Raw genomic sequence first — 20,109 nt, forward strand, 5'->3', positions numbered from 1 at the left:
CACTGTCAGTTTCCCTGCTGGATGTGGATTTCTGTGAATAGATGTCGGTAGCTTGTATTGGCAAAACACTTTTCCATTACAGCAGGTTTGTCGCTTTTGAAAACCAGTTTGATAAAAGCTAGTTCCATAAACGTTTTCTACCTTTCAAGAGCAAAGGTCAACAGTTTGGTTGCGAAAGCTCAAGGAGTTCTGATTTATTGATCTCATCTCATTCATGCTGGTAATATTGAAATATTGGATCAGGAAATAATGTTTTCAACTGCAGACAACATTGGTCAAAGACGCTGCATAGAACTCGGAGCAATGTATAACTCTACGATGAGGCATATAAACAATAAACCAACAAAAATTTAATAAATAAAATAGAAAAACAGCTAGAAGCTGAGAAACCTTTTGTTTTTTCAGTGCTAATTAAATCTCTCATGAATATTAAAGTTTTTCAACCATTATTTTAAAATTTAATTAAAATGAAACCTGGTTGTAAACATGGCTTTTTCAGAATTTTGAAAAATGTCTATTTTATTTACAAAATGTATGGTTCTACATAAAGTTCCTGTTATGCCATTTAGATCATTAATCCATCATCAATACAGATGAATGAATCTTAAACACATCACAATGTTCATGTTGTAAGACTAGAAATATTGCATAATAAGGTCTTATCAAAAAGGTTACAACTATAGATATGAGATTAAACCTGTGAAATGTTGGAAATTCAATACACTTAACCTTAAAAAAAGACGTCTACTCTAAACACAGGTATCCTTAGATCAACATTATGACTTAGTTGTGTTGTTGCTCTTTTTATCCATTGATTTTTGTTGAACCTTTTGATAAAGTGTTATTTGAAATTTGAGTGAAGGTCTTAAAATGAGTTTATACAGATTGGAGAGTGAAAGTCATCAAGCTGCTGAACAGTAAAGTCAGAAGTATATGAAACCTATAATTTGTAAAAGCATTATCAGAATTTCCAGCTCAGTCAAATGGCTGTTCAGTTCCAGCATAAAATGGAAGAAGTTTGTCCATTTAGGTGAAGTCTTGCTAATCATGTGATGTGACAAGAAAGACCTATTTTGAGCAATGGTTTTATATTCTCACAACTAGCTTTCCTTCTTTTAAAAAGGTCTTCATCTATAAAAACTATTCAAAAGGGATACATATTTTTGTGCACTGGTTGCATTTTTTCCAGTTTATCAGTATTAATTTTCTCTGAGGATGTTGTTCCATCGCTCACGTGAAGATCGATTACACTTTAATTCCATTTAGGTTTCTAGTGAAATTCAACTCAAATGCAAATGATGGACTGAACCCATTATTATTACACTTCTATGCATGCTACTATGTCATGTCAGCAATGTGGAAAAGAGGCATGATAAAATGCTCTCCGTGTCTGATAACATTCATTGCCTTCATACAGCTACACTTGTGGCAATTTGAATATATGGAAAGACTTCACAATGGGAGATCAGTTGAAAGCACAGATGAGCCAGGAAGGGAAATGTTGAGTTTGATAGAGCTGAAACCGAGGCTGTACCTTTTAGACGTAGATGACTTGCAGCCTTTTTCACCAGGAGGATCACAAAGATCTACAGGAGCAGAGAAAAACAAGCTGCAGAGATGAGAGCGACATCTGCAAACCGTGCCGTTTCCCTGACAGCTGTTGTGATGGTGCTAACCTCGGTGGTGCTGCAGGGAGTCCAAGCAGGAGTAGTAAGTGACTTCAGCCATGCAGAGCGCTGCAAGGACTCCCTGTATATGGGAACCCCACCGAGAGGTTATCTCAGCAACGCCTTTAAGAAGATCTGCCAGAGGTACGAGGATAAACCTCGCTACGCCACAGTGTATGACCCCCGCAGACACATCCCCATCTTCTCTGCGTACACGTTCAAGAAGTCAGACGGGGAGAAGAAGGTGGACTTTCCCTGGATGTTTGAGCCTCAGGTGAGTTTAATTCATTCTACAACAAACTGCTGTTTTAGTACTTAAATTTGAGATAGTTTTTAATTAAAATGTGATTGTAGATCCTTTAGCAGGGGATCGTTTGCATTTTGTAGACACTTAATGGTCATGAAGAACTATTACTTAGGCCAGCTTGAAATAAGCTGCCTTGCTGAGTACAGGATAAGTCTCAATGACAGAGTGTCACTAATACCACATCTACAAATCTATCTTTCTGAGTTTGTGGTTTAATTTTTCTTGTGTCAACAGTTGGCATCAGAGAAGAGTAGCAGCAACATGGAGCCTTTCCCCCAGTCTACAAGTATGCACATGAACTTCGAGGACACCCAGGCTGTCCTCGAAGATTACGCCGACGTTGTTCAGTACGAACGCGGACAACTAAACCCCGACGAGCACCAAGCAGACCCTCTGGACAAAGCCTCCACCTACAGCTTGACAAACGTGGTTCCTCAGATAAGGGAGTTCAACCTGGGCCCTTGGGCCGAACACCAGGACATCATCCGCAAACGACTCAATAACTACTGCAGAGGAAAGGCCTACGTTATCACCGGGGTCACCACCTCTGGACACACGATCCGCCGCAACAACATGGACCGGGTGGCCGTGCCGGAGTACATGTGGTCGGCTTACTGCTGCACGGAGTTTGACCAGAACGCACCGTACTTTGTGCGCTACAAGTTCCCTGTGTTTGGGGCATACGGGCTGAACGACCGCGTCAACAACCAGATGGTGGAAGTTCCCCTGAAGAACCTGGAGAAGTTCCTCAAAGGGAGGATGGACGTGGACAAGAACTTCCAGATATTCTATAACGACTGTGTTCCAGATAACTAAGGAAGTTGATGTAATAGTAGCTTTTAAGTGTATTAATTTAAAAGTTAATTTTAAGAATAAGTCAGAGATTGACATACCTGGAATTTAACGGTTTGAGAAACTCTATCCCATATTAGAGAAATTTTAATTTGATGTTTTACTTAGTAATATATATTCGGTTTATCCTAATTCTTTGACCAAATAAATGATAGAAATGTGTAAAAGTTGTCAAAGACAAGTCTTTATATTTGAGAACAGCATAATAACAAAGAATTGTCATACTTTTAATTCAACAATATTTATTTCAATTCTAATAAAGATCCAATGTCTACCCAAAATGTTGGAGATTATTATTTGGGCTATGATTACAATGTGTACTGTAAATGAATTCACATGATACAGACAGTTTTGATTTTGAAGAAGGAAATTAACTTCTTAAATAATTGTCTGTAGATGGTGTGTGACAGGAACGTATTGGTACAGACTTATCAGATACTTTCACACTTCAACCACTAGATGGCACTCATGTTACAACATTCTGCCCACTGGAACAATATCAGTTTATTGGTACAAAGGCATTTGCACTTGAGGTCTCATATTTCCTTCGTAGCAGTCTGAGGCAAACAGAGGTTATAAAACGAGGACTGATCCAGAGATGAGACTCGTTTCCAAGCCACCCACCCTCTCTTCTGCAGCTCTGTCTTCTCCAGTTGTCTCCCATAGTAGTGAGGATCAACAACAAGCAAATAGCTCCCTTTGTCCCCAGTACAAACTCCTAATATGCCTTTAGAGGAATTGTCCCTGTCTCCTCCCATCATGACAGGAGAACCGTGCTTTTCAAAGTGTTGATGGAGCTCCTCTGCTGCAACCTGTTCCAGCTCTGCCCCTCCGCCTCTAACATGCACCACCTTACAGGGAACATCACAGAAGTAGTCCAGCACCAGGGAGGCTTCAAATGTCCCTATCCACTCCCTGGAGCCTGAGAAGGAGCCTGGCTTGTCCCCCATTGTCACCAAGGCTTGCTGGATCTGTGGTAGGCTTGGAGCGATTCTGTTCTGGTTTTGAACTGGGGACCTGTTCAGGTAAATCCACGAAGCCATGGTTTGAATGGTTCGGTATCCACAGCCCCAGCCTCTGTCATCCTGTCCATCACAGCCATAATGGAAGTACAGATAGTCTCCTTTAACCAGGGAACATTTCGCAGGGTCCGTCAGTGGATCTGGGAGCTCAGTGTGTACATTCTTTAATAAAGTTTCTATCTTCTGACAAATCTCCTCCTTTTCACAGGCACCCCAATCTATATTTTCGTTAGAAGCCATTGATATTGTCTCTGAGTCAAATATAAAAAAAATGTAGTCGAAAGACAAGCAAATAAAAACACTCACCGGTCCAAACAGTTTTACTTCCGGGTTAGGATGGAACACTTCCTGTTGTGTACAGGAAAAATATGATGGCGGCCACATAAAGCAACGTTTTAGGTTGATTCTGTTCTCTGAAGGTAATTATGCTCTTACTATTGACAATTTATCGGTACGAAACTCGAAAATACAACGCTTAGGTAGTGAGTCAATGTGGTTTAATTTAATTTGAGCCGTTAGTTCATCTCGATTGAAATATTTTGTATTTTCAGTTGGACGCTGGTTTCTTTTCTAACAGAAAGTATACAATTAACGAGATAATATAAGACCTCCATTAACTGAACATGCAACTATCTGATAGGTGAAAAACAAGCAAAACGTAGCGCTTTTGCTGCTTCTCTTCTTATATGTATACGGTGAAGTGGGTACGCATTATTTTCATCCGGTCAAATTATTCTAGCTGTTTGAAATAATCTGTTCAACCTCCATAACTCGGGAACAAGTTAATTTACCAGCAAGCCTTTAACTGTGTTTATGCTTCACATCAAGGATAACAGATTCTGTAGATTTGGGAACATTTGATTTTTATTTGCCAAAGTTACGTGGGGGGAACCAAATCTTTCAGCTGCTTGAGATAATCTGTTCCCCCTCCATAACATGGGAACAAATTCATCTCCCAGCTGGTCTTTAACTAGGTTTATTCCTCTCCTCGGTTCCCCTTACATAGTTTATATATGTAATAAAAAAGTAGGAAAAAAAAGATTTATTTTTTAGTGTTTGACATCCTGATCTAGAGGAAAATTGGATCATTTAAATTTTTGTATTTTATATTCAGTATTCACTGTTTTGTTTGCTTGTTGGTGTTTCAGTTGCTTCAATTTTATACTTTATTTTAAAATAGTTGCCTCCAAATTTGATCAATAAGTATACTCTTACCTCAAAATCTTAAATACTAACCACAGTTTTGTGTCATTATAACAGATGTATGTGAAATTGTAGCAGATACTTTAGTTTGGCAACTGTTACTAGTTTCCTTCTTACTCAAGGTTTAATTTTCTATTTTAAATGACACCCACTTTTCAAATAAGTTTTTTGAACTAATTTGTTTTGATAATTGGTTTATGTTTTAATCAGCATGCCACATGTTCTTTCCATTAGCCTTCTTCTTCTGGATCTTCACTGTTCATTCAGAAACATGACTGAACCACGCAACCCCGGGATGTCCTCCGTCCCCCAGAGTAACCCCTCCCACACGGAGTCCAGCTCCCAAGCCGTAGAGATGGATCCAGTGGAGTACACCCTGAGGAAGCGTCTCCCCCGGAAACTTCCCAAGAGGCGGAACGACGTCTACGTTAACATGAAGACCGACTTCCGGGCTCAGCTGGCGCGCTGTCAGAAGCTGCTGGACGGTGGCGGTCACAGGGAGATCTGCGTCCACGGGTTGGGCCTCGCCATCAACAGAGCCATCAACATCGCCCTGCAGCTGCAGGCCAGCAGTCAGGGCGCTCTGCAGCTGGCAGCCAACACCTCCACAGTGGAGCTCATCGACGACCTGGAGCCCGAAGATCCCGACGAGGCGGGGGAGCCCATGACACGTACACGCAATAACTCAGCCATTCATATCAAAGTTTTCTATCCTGATCCCCAGTGACCTGAAGGTACTACCTGATGTATTTCTCTTGTTGGACATTTTTTTGTTTGGACTCATGGTTTTAAGTGCAGGAGGGCATGCATGTGTTTACAAGTGAATCATATTGAAATCCTCCTATTTTCTACTTGTTTAATGTATTATATTTGCCTGATGAGGAGCAGAGGAAACACATGTAAACATGTACAACTACTGATATATTTCATTGTCCACTGGTTTGCATGTCTTTAAAAATTCATAGAAAAAAAAATTTATCTTTCAAATGTTAAAGTGAGTGCTGTTACTGTTAATGTCCACTAGATGTCAGTGTTCAGCTCCAGTGAGTCTTTCAGCAGCTAAACTTCAATGAATCTAATTGGCAAAATGATCATTGTTTACATTATAGAGTTCAGCGAAGGGTCAGCGAGACTTGAATTGAATTTATTTGTTGCTTCTCCTTTAAAACAGATTTCTGTTGTTTCCATGATCAAAACTGATCCACTTGAGATTCTGTATTTGGTTTAATAAAATAAAAGTTGCTTGAAACTTCTTCAAATTCTATTCCTACATCATTGGCAGAAAAGAAAAATACAGGATATATGTAAGATGTCCAATTCAAGGCAGAAGCATCATGAACTCGGTGTGTGCAATGTAAGGTGTTTGGATTTTAGCAGCAGGCCTCCACAGATAAATGAACAGACTTCCTGTTGTCGTATTTTCATCTGTCCTCTCTTTACCCAAGAACAATATTTTGCATTTAAATAGTGGATTTTGCAGCGATGGGACAAAACAATACAAAAAAACAGGAAAGAAAATAGACATGCATCCTCAAAAACAGCTTCCATTTGCACAGCAACATATAAAAATACAGGAAAATAAACAAGGAAGAATACTTAATTATTGTGAAACAGCTGAGCATCCCTTCAAGAGAGAAACCTACAATTCCCAGGGTTAGAAGATTGCATGTTTGAGGACATACGACAAGAGAAAGGGGAAAAAACAAGTGTTAGCGTCAGTTTCTGGAAAAATGTTTGCAAATACAGCTCTACAGGATGTTAATTGTAAAATTTTCCAGGCAGTCTGGCTATCAGCATATGGAGCCAGGATGAGTGTTGGGGTTAGACAGAAACTGAAACACAGATAACGGTCCACAGTTCCCATGTAACCCACCCCAGTGACCTCTGGCTCTCACTCCACAACTATCAGCTTTGCATACCTCCAACAGGCCTGTGAGAGAAAACCCTGCAGTGTGACACAGACATTCAGATACAAACTTTAAAAAAAAAAAGAGGAAGAGCAGCTTTATATGGCAAATCAAGAGTAAGTCTTTGCACGTGTGCAAAATTTCCAGTGTACAAAAAGTGAGCATGACAACGCGCTTGTTTAAACCTGTAAGAACCTGTTACACAAAGACAGTAGCCTAAAAATAGAAAATCTGTATAAATAGTTTCTACACAATAAAAATATTTACTGACCAATTCCAACAGACAAGACTAATATATATCTCTGAGGCATAGTTAAATAACAGTTGAAGGCATGTTGGTGAAGTCCCAATGTTGCTTCTTTGCAACCTAACAGTCCTATCAATATTTCCAGGGTGTTTCACTCTATTTTTCCAGTATGAACAGACAAACACACCAAAAGGTTCAGTCTCAACTCACACAACATTAACATCCACTAAAAAAGTGCAAGAGCGTGCCTGTAGAACAGCGATTGGAGCAGCGCTTTCCAAAGGCGTCTTCTTGGTAAAGGTTTGCTTCAACACGTCCACGAGACACATTTACATTCCATTGCGCAGTCGTCTCCAGTCCGTCCAAACCCTTGCTGGGTCGGTCCTTTCCCTCCAGATTCCTCCTTATAGTCGAGGACCCATCCCATGCTGCATCCAGCTGCCATTGCGCAGGTTAACACAGTCAAGTTTCTCCACTTGCCTTTGGAAACACAAAGTACTTTTGTCTTGGAGTGAGCCTGTCTCCTGATCAGCTGGCTTCTTGCTGACAAGCCTGTGCGTCCAAAAGAAGAAGGCGTACTTTGCCTCGCAGGAAATTGAGGTGAACTTGAAGCAGTTCTGTAGCTGTGGACACCCGCCATGTTCCCTCCGGTCCCACAGTACTAGCAGGTGGGGTATATTCCTGGAAACGAATACAAAGAAACATGATGCAACCCAAATACAGACAGCTCTTTCAGCTTACTCAGGCCAAAGAGTCATTTTCAAAGGCACTATTGTTTCTGCAGCAATCTAAAAACTGGCTGGCAGAGTTTTGTACGTCATCTTTTTAAAAGATGACCTGTTGTCTCATGATGTCCTTCAAGTTATCCATTGCATTTGTTTTTACTTTTGACAAAACTTTCTTCATTACATCAATTAAAATAATAGGTCATGGTGGACCATGCTTATTGGGTTCTACATCTATTTAAATCTAATTAATCTAATTAATTAATGTATTGTATGTACGACTGAACCATGAGTTATACTTTTTTCCAAAAACTATGTTGACAGTTATGGGGGGACAAAACCCTGTTGCACAGATACACTAAGGACAAACCATCACGTGCAAACACACACACACATCCGCAACCCAGAAAGACCAACTGACCTAACACACACTTTTTGGAACTGTGGAGAAAACTCATGCATGCACAGGAAGAAGATGCAAGCCTAAGGGCCAGGATTCAAACCCAAGACCTCCTTGATGAAAAGCAACAACACTAACAACTGCTCCACTGTGCAGCCTCATTTTAGAAACTTTAGTTTTTTCTCTGGAAGAAACTGGCATTCCAGATATCTGCCAAGGATAAAAACGTGAAATGCAAAAAAAATTTCTCACAGTCCACTAATGTGTTAAGAACCTTAAGAATTTATATACTTAAACCTAAATAATTTCTATACCACTCAGTGCCATTTAGTAGCCGACATGTACTCTGTTGACCTTCATTTGGAAAAATTACATCAAAGTACAAATGTCTGGACATGATGTACAGCATCAGATTTGGTGAAAACCAAAGAGTGCATGTTACTGGGGGTGGATGACTGACTCACTTTGCAGCTACATGACTTGCACACCTTGCAGGCAGTGAGTCAACAAACAACTTGATCATGTACCAAAGTATTTTAACATCAAATATGAGCCCATCTGTCAGACAGCCGAAGCTTGGACCAAACTGTGTCAACAGGACAATGATCTCAAACACTGCAGCAAATCTACAACAGAATGGCTATAAATGAAAAGAGTCAAGGTGTTGCAATGGTCCAGTCAAAGTTCAAATTCTCAAATCGACAGAAGTACTTTCCTGGGACCCATGCATTTCCTAACTCCTCAAATCTTCGGTGACAAAGATCCACTAGAGAAAAACCTTACTACTGAATCTTGGTCAGTTTTCTTTAATAAAAGTATTTCCTTTCTATCTCAACTCCCTTATATATGTTAAGAGGTTACTGCCCCCCCTTCAGGCAAAAAGTAAGCAAGAGCATTTGAGTTCTTAAACAGGGGCTTTAGCTGTTTTTTATTTAAAAAAAATGTTATTTTAAGAGCAGGGGAATTGAGGCTGTGATACTTCTTAATGTCTTTCCACTGATAATTATTAGGTCAGGCCAACAAGGGCCACAGCAGATTCATTCTGAATAGATGGTAAAGAAGATAAAAGTCACTATTTTTTTTTTTTTTAAGGATACCCCTTTAGATGTAAGATAAAAAGAACACTGCTAACTCCTAGAATGATGAGTCTATTGATGTGTTTACCAGCTGGAAAAGTTTTTACTACTTGGAAGTTCAAATCTGAGAGGACAAACATCTATGTATCCTTAGCTTTATCCATTAAAGATGCAAACTCCTCAAAAGAAAGAACCCAGTTGGGCTCTGAAGCCATTGCCTCTTTGCTGTAGCGTAGAGTACCACCTACATCAGTCTGCAGCCCAAACCTGCGCCGACCAGCTGGCAGGAGTGTTTCTGGACATTTTCAATCTGTCCCTGCAGCTTGCCACGGTTCCTGAGTGCCTCAAGTCTTCCACCATCATCCCTGTACCGAAGAAGAGGTCCATCACCAGCCTGAACGATTACCGGCCCGTCGCTCTGACCCCGGTGATCATGAAGTGCTTTGAGAGGATTCTTCTGAGGTACATCAGAGACTTCATCCCCGCAAACCTGGACAGCCTTCAGTTCGCCTACAGAGCGAACCGGTCAACAGAGGATGCTGTCTCCATCACTCTGCACACAGCCCTGACCCATCTGCAGCATCCCAACACCTACGTCAGGATGCTATTTGTAGACTTCAGCTCAGCATTTAATACCGTCATCCCAGACAAGCTGGTGCTGAAGTTACTCGAGGTGGGGCTGCCCGCTTCACTGTGCCACTGGATCAGAGACTTCCTCACCAACAGGCCTCAGGTGGTGAGAATAAGTGGCTCAACATCGTCCCCACTGGTCCTCAACACAGGCACGCCGCAGGGCTGTGTGCTCAGCCCAGCTCTCTTCACCCTGTTTACACACGACTGCGTGGCCATCCACCCCACCAACACAGTCGTGAAGTACGCGGACAACACAACAGTAGTGGGTCTCATTTCAGACAACAACGAGACCCACTACAGAGAGGAGATTCTGCAGCTCACTCAGTGGTGTTCAGCCAACAACTTGGTGCTGAACACAGGGAAGACCAAGGAGGTCATTGTGGATTACAGAAGGTCCAGGAGGACGGCTCACACTCCCCTTCTCATAGATGGAGAAGTGGTGGAACGTGTGGACAACATCAAGTTCCTGGGCCTCCACATCACCTCTGACCTCTCCTGGAACACAAACACCTCCCACCTGGTGAAGAAAGCACAACAAAGGCTCTTCTTCCTCAGGAAACTGAGACGGGCTGGACTTTCCTCACGGCTGCTCGTGAACTTTTACAGGGCGACGATCGAGAGCATCCTCTGCCTCAACATGACTGTGTGGTATGGTAGCTGCACAGCACTGGAGAGGAAACAACTGACACGGGTGGTGAGAACAGCACAAGGCATTGTGGGATGCCCCCTCCCAGACCTGGACTCCATTTACACAGACCGGGTCAAGAAGAGAGCTGGATCCATAGCCATGGATTCCAGCCACCCGGGCCACAGACTGTTTGTGCCGCTGCCATCAGGCAAGCGGTACAGGAATATACGGACTACAACAAATAGACTGAGAAACAGTTTCTTCCCCACAGCCGTCAGAGCCATTACTCCCTGCCGCCCCCCCCTCCCACACATATCATAACCTCGCAGTCACACATACATATCCCCCACCCCCACACAGCCACACTGTTCTGCACTTTGCACTGTCACATTATCTGTACTTTGCCATAATTGGACCTGCTGCTACTTCTTTGGTGTGGTTGAGTGCCTTTAGTTAATTTAGTTGTATATATTGTTATTATTATTATTATTGTGTGTTTGCTTATTTATACTGTATATATTTGACCTTTTGCACGGGAGCTGCAATGGAAATTTCGTTGAATTCTGTTCAATGACAATAAATGCTATCTATCTATCTATCTATCTATCTATATTTTTATTCTGTCAGTTTTAAAAAAACAAAGGTTTTAAGAAATGTAGGATACATTCTTGTTTAAGTTTCAATCGCATGATGACTCACTTGAAAGTTGAGGCTTCGTAGTACAGCGGTGATGCTGTGTAGGTTTCTGATGACGTTGTCTATGTGGCTATTAAGTTCTGAGTTCGTCATCGATGTCCGTAGTAAGCTGAGGGCCTGTTGTAAAAGCCACAATCCAGTCTGCACTTCCTGAGCTTGCTCCATTGCCTTCCCAAAAAACAAACAGAGCCAAGGAGTTAGAGTCGCGTTTTGGAGGCGATAAAGATCGTAGGATGTAGGAAGTAATCAGCTCTTCCGTAAGTAATTAACTGGAGTCACGGGTCTTCCCAACCAAAAGGAAAAAAAGACACTCAAGCAATAAAATGACCTCTAGGAAGAATTATACCATAATTCTTCCATAATAAACACTACAGGCTACAAGGGGAAACGTTCTGCAGTCTTTCATGACAGATTTTACTTAATCTAATCTCAATGGTTACTTACATTTTTCTTTTCCCAGTCATCAAAGTTGACCGTAGTTTGGGGAACAGAGACAGCCTCTGTCAGACCACATCCTTCTCTGCATGATTTCTAAGAAAAGAGAAAATAAAAATTTCTTTTAGAGCTGTCGTGGAAAAAAAATATCTTACTTAACTATATCTAAACTGAGTTTATACCATGAACGCAGTAGCTGTGCACCAATTCTCTTTCATTGAGTTTGCGTCTTACTGCATTTATACGTCTTTTCTCACCATAGCGACTTCTGCGTCTCGTGCTTCCTGAATGAAATGGTTCAGGACCCTGAGGTCACAGATTGGCCTTAGTGGGGACGGTAGGCCTGGACGGGTCCACTCCAACACTAATAGCAGCAAGGCGAACAGTCCTGCATACAAACAGGCAAACAGCCATGAAGCTTTCAAAACTAACGACCACATGCAAACATCAAAGATGATTTAGGTTCCCTCTGAACGGCATAAGACATATGTCCAACATAGCCAATAATGTGATTACAAAAAGACATATAAAACATTTTCTCTCTGCTCCATGTCTTAGGACTGGGGTGTACGTTGATGCTAGGTGGTCATATGCAGGCTTGTGTATAATTCACATTAACATTTCTGTCAGTCTTGTAGGAAATAAGCTACAGCTGAGCTTAATTTTGCATTTAGATCTACATAAAGTTGAAACTAGATTTGTATATATTTATCTATATATAAAGACAGATAACCTCTTTCCCTTAAATTTAATGAATAAGGATAAGACACACTACAGTTCAATGGCCAAATGGCCGAAAGAGATTAACCACTCAATGAATGCCTCCTGCATCAGAAACCCTATGTAAGAAAGGGAACAGCAGAAAATCATTATGGAAGGACATCAGTGGAAAAGATGATGCCTGATCACACAAAGCTATAAGGTTTGGACCAATAGGCACTATAGGACAGAGGTCTCAAACTGCATCCCTTGAGGGCCAGAGTCCTGTCTGTCTCTTGTCCTACACTCTTGAATTGCACAGTGAAACTGCCTCATTAGCATACAGTCAAGCTCTACAGAGCTCAGCTAATGAGTTCATATTGGAGCCAGGTGTGCTGAAGCAAATTCATATAAAAGTTGCAGGATTCTAGTCCTGTAGGAATGCAGTTTGAGACCACTGGTATGTACTGTAGGTACTAATTAAGGCAGCACAAGTACAGACACTTAAAAGTCCAATACACATCAGAAAGGACCCAGGATGTAGGGTGTGGAAAGATGTCCAAGTGATAATCCAGCACATAAACTGAAACTGCAAAATTCAGACAAAATGTCCACAAAACTTCATACCTAAACAAGTTACAGTGAAGTTCCGAAGCAGAAGTTGGAGGCCTATCTACCCTGAGAGACAAAGATCTATGACCTATGATTATGTAAGTGACAAACACGGTATGGGTAATTACCCATACCGTGTTTGCATGGGTAACATAACATCATTGCAACATAACATCATTGCAATTGACAAAGTCAAAAAGTCGACAAGAAGGCAGAAGATGTAGATGTGGTGATCACAAGAGATGACATCAAAAAGAATGACTCCAGGAAACTTTAAAAATGCCAAGAACTCAAAGGAAATAAAGTATTTGTGGAAAGTTTTCAAGTTTTCTGTCCATCAGAAGACAGTTCAAGGAACAGCTAAGGTACTGTCTGAAGCTGTCAAGCTCCAAAGACCTGAGCTTGAAAGTGAAACTGACCAAGTAGAAAGGGAAAGTGACAAATTGAAATATGTTATGTCACGTTATTAGTTACGTTAACTGATGACCATTAAAGAATCCCATAAATTATCTCATGAAACGTAACTGGCACAGATGTTAGCTCATGAGGCTAACATTTTTAGCCTCTGGTGCCCATACTTCACAAATTATGTAACTTGTAAACCAATAGCTGCAATCTATATGTACCAAGTTAGGACAAAGTTGACCCATTACGTTTTCCATGAGTCTTTGTTTATGACTTGTACCTTTTGCAAGAGATACTTGCAGATGTCACTGCTGTATAACTGATCATTTGTCCTGCAAAGCTAAATGCTTGCATTGCCCTGCTTCAAGTTGTCCACCGCTCTAGACAATATTTCCTGTCCTTGTATAATCTAGTTCAAATAAATTATTTTATGAACATACACAGAAAATATTAACCCATTTATTTAAGCTGTTAACCTGCTTTGATTAGTTGCTAGCTTGACTCTCCAATGAGAATCCCCCAAAACAGAGATCACTGTGACTGCTGAGTGCTCAAAGTAAGAATTGACTAAACATAACTACTACACATATCACTTAAACTTTTATAAAAGTAATATATATACTTTCACCAATACTGACAGAGCTGCTGAAGGAGCAGGCTTTCACAAACAGAAGCAAAAGGATTTTTGTAGGTGTCAGAATTTTCCCCAGAAATGCAAATACTGCATACCAGAAGGGAATTTCTAAGGCGGCAACCTGTAAAGTCAGCATGAAGGAATGACTCAGCATGATATGGTAATTCCTTAAAAAAAACAAAACATGTGATGCCTTAAATTATGAACAGAAACATAAATACAAAGACACTGGAGGAAGAGCCTTGTTTGGGTCTCATTTCCCTCCAGACTCATTAGTCAGACTGACATGCTTCTTCAAACTAACTAAAGATAAAAGTAAATTGTAACATCCACTCATGTCTGACCACATTTTGATGAATTTATGATAAAGATTTAAGTCTGTCCAGTGGGCTCACAGCCTTGGTCCCCTGTGCCACATCCTGAATGAACTTAGTCACAGGAGCAAGGACGTATGACGCAAAAAGCATAATAAAAAGAACAAACTATTTTTCCAAGCCATAACAAGTCAAAAGAAGTTCCTAGACTGTTGAGCATCTGACAGGAAAGAACTAAAATTTAAAGTTAGATATGTTTTATACATTGGGCTATGAAAAAATGCTTCCCTACTCATATTACTCCTGTTTTTGCTTTTTTTTGTTGCATCTAAGTGTTTCAGACAATCAAATCCTTTTTTACCAATCAGACCATCAAGTAAATCTTATTATCAGTCAATATAACCTGACTATGCAGTTTTCAAATTGGGTTTTCATTGCCCTAAACCAACCTGACTTTATGTGGAAAGGTAATCGTGTTCTTATTAAATTATGAATTAGCTATGATTCACCACATCCTGGTTACTGTCAGCATTGTAGAACGAAGAAATCACTAAGAAGAGAGCTTGTCTGACAATATGAATTAGTCTAAAAGAACAAATAAAGCAACAACCTAAAGAAATTTCTGAACAGATGAAAATCAAAGTCATTGACGCCTATCAGTCTGGAAAGGATAACAAAACCGTTTCTGAGGCAATCACATCACAGTGAGAACCAATATCAGCGGTGAAGCTTTGCAGTAGTGGCTGGTTGACCAAAATTACTGCAAGAGTACTTCAGTGATTCACCAAAGACGTTACAAAAAAGTTCACAACATTTAAAGCACCAAAATTCAACAACTAGAGGGTGATTCGGAAAAGTAGCCTGAATCGAAGGGCTCCCAGGTGAAAACCACAATGGCCAAAAACATCCCAACACATATTTTCCCAATACAATATATTGAACCCCAAGACCTTTGTAAAAATATTCTGTGGACAGTGGAGATAAAAGTGAATCTTTTTAGAAGCTGTGTGTCCTTTAACAGCTATCACCAACTGGAAATAGTGAACGGCTCCAAGACTACAGAATAAAGCAGATTTTAGTGACCTATGTCTGTGTTAAATGCAGCTACATTATTTTAAACTTGCTAAAAGTTCCAAAGATTTGTCCATTGACAGTCTTCCATACCAGTCCTGTTTTTATTTTTCCCCAACCATGGTACCAAAAAATAGTTTCAAAGGCATTCTTTAAATTGTAATAAAAATCTTTACCTCTCTTGCTAACTAAATATCCAAGGATGAAGTTATTGCTATGATCTACATGCAAAGCATTGTCTTTGCAGGCTAATGACTGGCCTCTTTTCCACGTGTTCTGACTCTGCTAAGTTGCGTGACTCAGCTCGAGGGTTATCGGTGACCTTTCCACCAACACCACTGCCTACGTGCAAATGCATCAATGCATTCACACATACACTTTGTCGAGACTTTCTCACCACGGTGGTGGAATTTGCAGGACGGTGGCCAGACTACAAGCCAACAGCTTAGTGTGCCAATATCAGCTGCCTGAAAACAGTGTTCCTTTTTCAGATAAGCATAATAAGTCTTCCAGTAGTGGCACTTTGGATGGTGGAAAGCTTCCCTGAAGGTATGTTGCACATGTGTTGGAAAAGACTGATGTTGACACGTGCAACTACATTTCCGATATGTGCTATTTTAACTTATGTCTGTTAAGCATGATCCAGTTTAAAGGATGGGTGAGAAGTAGTTAAAATTGGCAAAGGGCCAATAACTACACGTCTTTCGTGAAATAGAAGGGCTTTAACATGTTAAGGTTCAGAATTTTAAATAAGTAGCCAGCAGATGAGCGACATAATTTCCTGCTCTGCTGGAATCCCTTACGACAGTCGGCTTCTGATAACCTCTTGCCCCGACTGCTGACAGAAGTATGTGCTGAAACCTGCACAATCAGCTTTATCATTGAGTGGCCCTCTTTCTCCGTCTGCTGGGTCATGCTTGAGAAGCAAACTTTTAAGGTGACTTCCCTTGGGAATGAAACTGATTAACACAGTGGTCATCAATACTCGATGTCTCTCCAGGAGGCTGGGTCATCTGCGGGAACTTCGAGTTGCTGAAAATAAAGCATCTTCAGCTGAAGTCGGAATTAAAACTTGCACGTCGCAACAATTTCGTCCAAAGCTTCAACAATGCTTACATCAGTGTCTTCAAATAGATTTTTCTTAAGATGAATCATTTTGATGCAATTAGTGCTGGGAGGAGTAAAGCATGGAAGCGTCACCAAAGTTTTCACAGCATCTTTGCAAGTCGTAGATGAAGAAGATCCTACCGGGTGGTCTTGGGGGGCCACTGTCTCCTCCTGTTCCCCAGCTCTTGTCTTGCATTCTCATTCCTTTTATTCAACATAATGAGGATTTTATCTATTATCTTTATAATCCTTTTGCATCTTCCTTCCATCGTCCTGCCTCTAACTTTGGTGTAAAGAGATGTCTTTCTAATGTCTCATTGAGCTACAAACAAGAAGTTAATGAGCATTTATCAATGCATCAGTCAGATAACCAACCTCACTGCTTGGATCAAGAAGGTGAGGTTTCATTTCATCCCATCATCAAAGTACATAAAGACAAAGTCACTTTCATGCACTATATGCAAAGTTTCTTTCTGATAGCTGAAGCAATGTCAGTGGGGAGAATGATCCATTCCCTTAATTCTCCATTTTGCAAATGCAACAGTTCACCTCTAAATAAAAATGATAAAAATCCTATTTTAATCCCAAGACGATGCTATACCTCAGTGTAACTGATCAGGAACTTACTTTGTTTAGGAAGTTCTTTCCAAGAGCCCCAAAACCAACCTCTGCATTTTATCTATACACTATTGAATGAGCAGCATGTTAAGATGTTGCAAATATGGTGGACAAAGATTAACACCACATTGTAAGTCATGTGATCCTGTTGTCAAATATTTAATTTCATTCTAGGATTACACTACAGAATGAGATCATTCAAAACGCACAGACACTGTCTGAGTCATCTATTGACTGCATTTATACTGCAATGGTCAAATACCCAAAACGATGTAGTTTACTAATTAACAGTCGAATGTCTTATCAAGAAGATTAAACCAAATCACACAATGCATAAACATAATTCCTGTCAAATATCGAAAGCTGTCTGCATATAGAAAAACTTAGATCAGTGTCGCTGCACATCATTGACACTACCAGCAATCCTTCTTCAGAAATGAATGTATTATTGGATTATTACAAATAGCAACATTGAGCACCAATAACTTTACCATCACAGAAAGCTCATTCTGCTCACTTTGCATTGTCATTTTCACACTTTACCAACATATCTCACAAGTTACAGGCTTTTTTCATGCAATGCAAGACTTTCCTCTAAGTTACCCAGAAGGCGCCATAACAGCAATCAGAGTTATGCGTCAATTAAAACAATACTGTGTCCCTCTAATTAGTCAACTTACAATGTTTTCTGATTTCTTCAGACAAAAACATTTAAAGTAAAAAAAAAAGGCATAATACAAAAAAGTTTATTGCCGGGCCATTTGCTCCCATTAATCACCAAATTTATATATATCAAAAAATGAAATTAATTTGTCAGAAAAATAGGTTTTTCATTCAAATATATAAAGTTATTTATTCGAGAAAATATGAATGAAAAATCACACGAAAATCTAGAAACAATGTTGTGTTAGTAAAAGTAGTTACTATCTACATATTTCATTCATGCGCCACTGGCTAATAAAGGACGATCAAATAATCTGAACTCGCAGAGCTGCGCTGCAGACAAGGTCATGCCCACATGGCCAACTGCGCGGCTGGACGCTTTCGCTCTTACCTCTACAAGTTTTCCGCAACATTCGCGACAAGCAGCGGCATCTTTCAAACACATTGTGAGATCATTGGACGTGTGCACCGCAGGCAGCGTCTGAGGCACCGGTCAAATGTCCAAAAGGTCCAAGACGCGACCAGCAGCGTCATGCAGCTCCGTCCTGCTGCACAGAGCATTCACCTAGCAGACTTCATCACTGGGGAGCTTTGGGGAAACCTTTTTATTTACCTCCCCTGAGGAGACGAGACAGTGATAACGCGAGCACGCGCCTTTTTTTTTTTTTTTCGTACCACACACAGAGATTAAACATCAACCCATATTGCAGCCCCCTCAGTGCGTAAAGCATGAAAAAAGACCAACAACCAAAGCCAGTGTTGCTACAGAGGGGAAAAAAATTATTAAGACATGCCCATAACTCACTGGGAAATTCCATAGCGGTGTCCGCATAGCCCCTCACAGGCTCCGCGTGGTTTGACCAATAGGTCCGTCTATTGGCCATTAATTGGAAACGAAGCTCTTTTGTGGATCTCATGTGCACTTATCCGGTAGGTGTTTCTAAAAACTGATGCCGTTTGATTCTTTCTTCTTATTAATGACTTTGAAAATAAGATGTCATTGTTTCCATGATGACAAGATGAGCTACTCCTCCCTTGAGGAAAAACTGCTGTCTGTTATTGCTTTATAAATAGAGTGGGGGGACTGCTGATTAATATTAAGGTGATTAAAACCACAACAAGAAAGCCAACAGAGAAAATGTGCCATTCAAATCTATTATTGTTGGAAATGTTTCCAGAAACAGCAAATCACAATATTTAATATTTCAGAAATTGTATTTTTGTTAATAAACTACTTTCTCTGAATGTAAACACGTAAATATAAATTTAATTTAGCTTAATTTGACTTCCTTTATTTAATTAGGTTAAAACCCCATTGAGATCAAAATCTCTGCTGGCCAGAATATCTGCTTCACATATCAAAAGGATTCCACAGATCAAAGACATTTAAAAGACCATTTAAAACAATAAAAGTGAAAAAAAAAAAAAGAATAAAATATGTAGATTTTCATTCAGAAGTTTGACTTAGAGGAAATTATTTAAAACTACTTCTTGTTTATTGGCTAGAAAAAAGTTACATTTGGTCTGAGGTTTGATGCTGACCTTTCAAATATTAAATATTACACAAATAAACCTTTAACCAAAGCCTACCTTTCTGATTCCATTGTAAAGATTCTTGTTTCCAAACATGTCCTGCTTATTAATGATCTTCATTGTCAGATTCAGGTTATCCAGTTTGCTGTTGTCCTCTACTCCTTTTCATTTGGACTCTCTGACAATTACCCAGAATTGTCATCTTCCTGAAAAGCCAGATGGTAATCGAGTTTAAAGTTAAGTACTTAAGTCATTAATTTTTTTCTCAAAACAAGCTGGTGCTTCCAAGAATCCAAGATGTGAGTCACATGTTCAAGTTTATCCAGTCCTGCAGCAAAAACAGTCGCCACACTAAATATTTCTCTATGATGAGCAATGGGAATGACTTCTATTAATGTTTTTCTCAGGAAATAGATTTCTAATAGGACTGTTGACATGAAATCCACACCAGACTCAAGTAATCCACACATGAAAGGAAATACAAATTAAATTTGACATAAATACACAAATGTGTAAAATCAGTGGAATGACACAGGGAATAAAGAACCAAAATGGCTCAAAAAATTAAAAACATTTTGACAGAAAGTCAACCGAGTCAGTGCAAATTGATATTAGCTGGTTTATTCCTAAATGATGGCTAGAAAGCAGAACTAGC

The 20,109-nt window shown here is 40.0% G+C and overlaps 4 protein-coding genes across 4 annotated transcripts; 2 read left to right on the forward strand and 2 right to left on the reverse strand.

Moving 5' to 3' along the window:
* The first annotated feature begins 1,169 nt into the window (after positions 1-1,169).
* LOC114158016 (endonuclease domain-containing 1 protein-like) lies at positions 1,170-3,107 on the forward strand. The gene is made up of 2 exons (XM_028039322.1): positions 1,170-1,941; positions 2,209-3,107. The coding sequence occupies exons 1-2, from the start codon at positions 1,618-1,620 to the stop codon at positions 2,788-2,790; spliced, it is 906 nt and encodes a 301-aa protein (XP_027895123.1). The 5' UTR covers positions 1,170-1,617; the 3' UTR covers positions 2,791-3,107.
* On the reverse strand, positions 3,049-4,261 carry ufsp1 (UFM1-specific peptidase 1). The gene has a single exon (XM_028039324.1). The coding sequence runs from the start codon at positions 4,230-4,232 to the stop codon at positions 3,363-3,365; it is 870 nt and encodes a 289-aa protein (XP_027895125.1). The 5' UTR covers positions 4,233-4,261; the 3' UTR covers positions 3,049-3,362.
* pop7 (POP7 homolog, ribonuclease P/MRP subunit) lies at positions 4,176-6,304 on the forward strand. The gene is made up of 2 exons (XM_028039327.1): positions 4,176-4,267; positions 5,286-6,304. The coding sequence occupies exon 2, from the start codon at positions 5,323-5,325 to the stop codon at positions 5,776-5,778; it is 456 nt and encodes a 151-aa protein (XP_027895128.1). The 5' UTR covers positions 4,176-4,267; positions 5,286-5,322; the 3' UTR covers positions 5,779-6,304.
* Positions 6,181-18,628, reverse strand: epoa (erythropoietin a). The gene is made up of 5 exons (XM_028039326.1): positions 18,313-18,628; positions 12,056-12,186; positions 11,808-11,894; positions 11,367-11,531; positions 6,181-7,886 (listed from the first exon to the last, which is right to left on the reverse strand). The coding sequence occupies exons 1-5, from the start codon at positions 18,332-18,334 to the stop codon at positions 7,734-7,736; spliced, it is 558 nt and encodes a 185-aa protein (XP_027895127.1). The 5' UTR covers positions 18,335-18,628; the 3' UTR covers positions 6,181-7,733.
* Positions 18,629-20,109: the final 1,481 nt, after the last annotated feature.

Source organism: Xiphophorus couchianus, chromosome 14, assembly GCF_001444195.1.
Source record: "Xiphophorus couchianus chromosome 14, X_couchianus-1.0, whole genome shotgun sequence".
Lineage (NCBI taxonomy): Eukaryota > Metazoa > Chordata > Actinopteri > Cyprinodontiformes > Poeciliidae > Xiphophorus > Xiphophorus couchianus.

What these genes read in the sequence shown, in the direction of transcription:
- pop7 (XM_028039327.1), top strand. Translation starts at nt 5,323, where the DNA reads ATGACTGAACCACGCAACCCCGGGATGTCCTCCGTCCCCCAGAGTAAC.
- epoa (XM_028039326.1), bottom strand. Translation starts at nt 18,334, where the DNA reads ATGTTGCGGAAAACTTGTAGAG. An exon ending in GTTGCGGAAAACTTGTAGAG is followed by an intron (nt 12,187 to 18,312) that starts GTAAGAGCGAAA and finishes GTTTGTATGCAG; the next exon opens with GACTGTTCGCCTTGCTGCTA. An exon ending in ATGACTGGGAAAAGAAAAAT is followed by an intron (nt 11,532 to 11,807) that starts GTAAGTAACCAT and finishes TTTTTTGGGAAG; the next exon opens with GCAATGGAGCAAGCTCAGGA.
- LOC114158016 (XM_028039322.1), top strand. Translation starts at nt 1,618, where the DNA reads ATGAGAGCGACATCTGCAAACCGTGCCGTTTCCCTGACAGCTGTTGTG. An exon ending in CCTGGATGTTTGAGCCTCAG is followed by an intron (nt 1,942 to 2,208) that starts GTGAGTTTAATT and finishes TTGTGTCAACAG; the next exon opens with TTGGCATCAGAGAAGAGTAG.
- ufsp1 (XM_028039324.1), bottom strand. Translation starts at nt 4,232, where the DNA reads ATGTGGCCGCCATCATATTTTTCCTGTACACAACAGGAAGTGTTCCAT.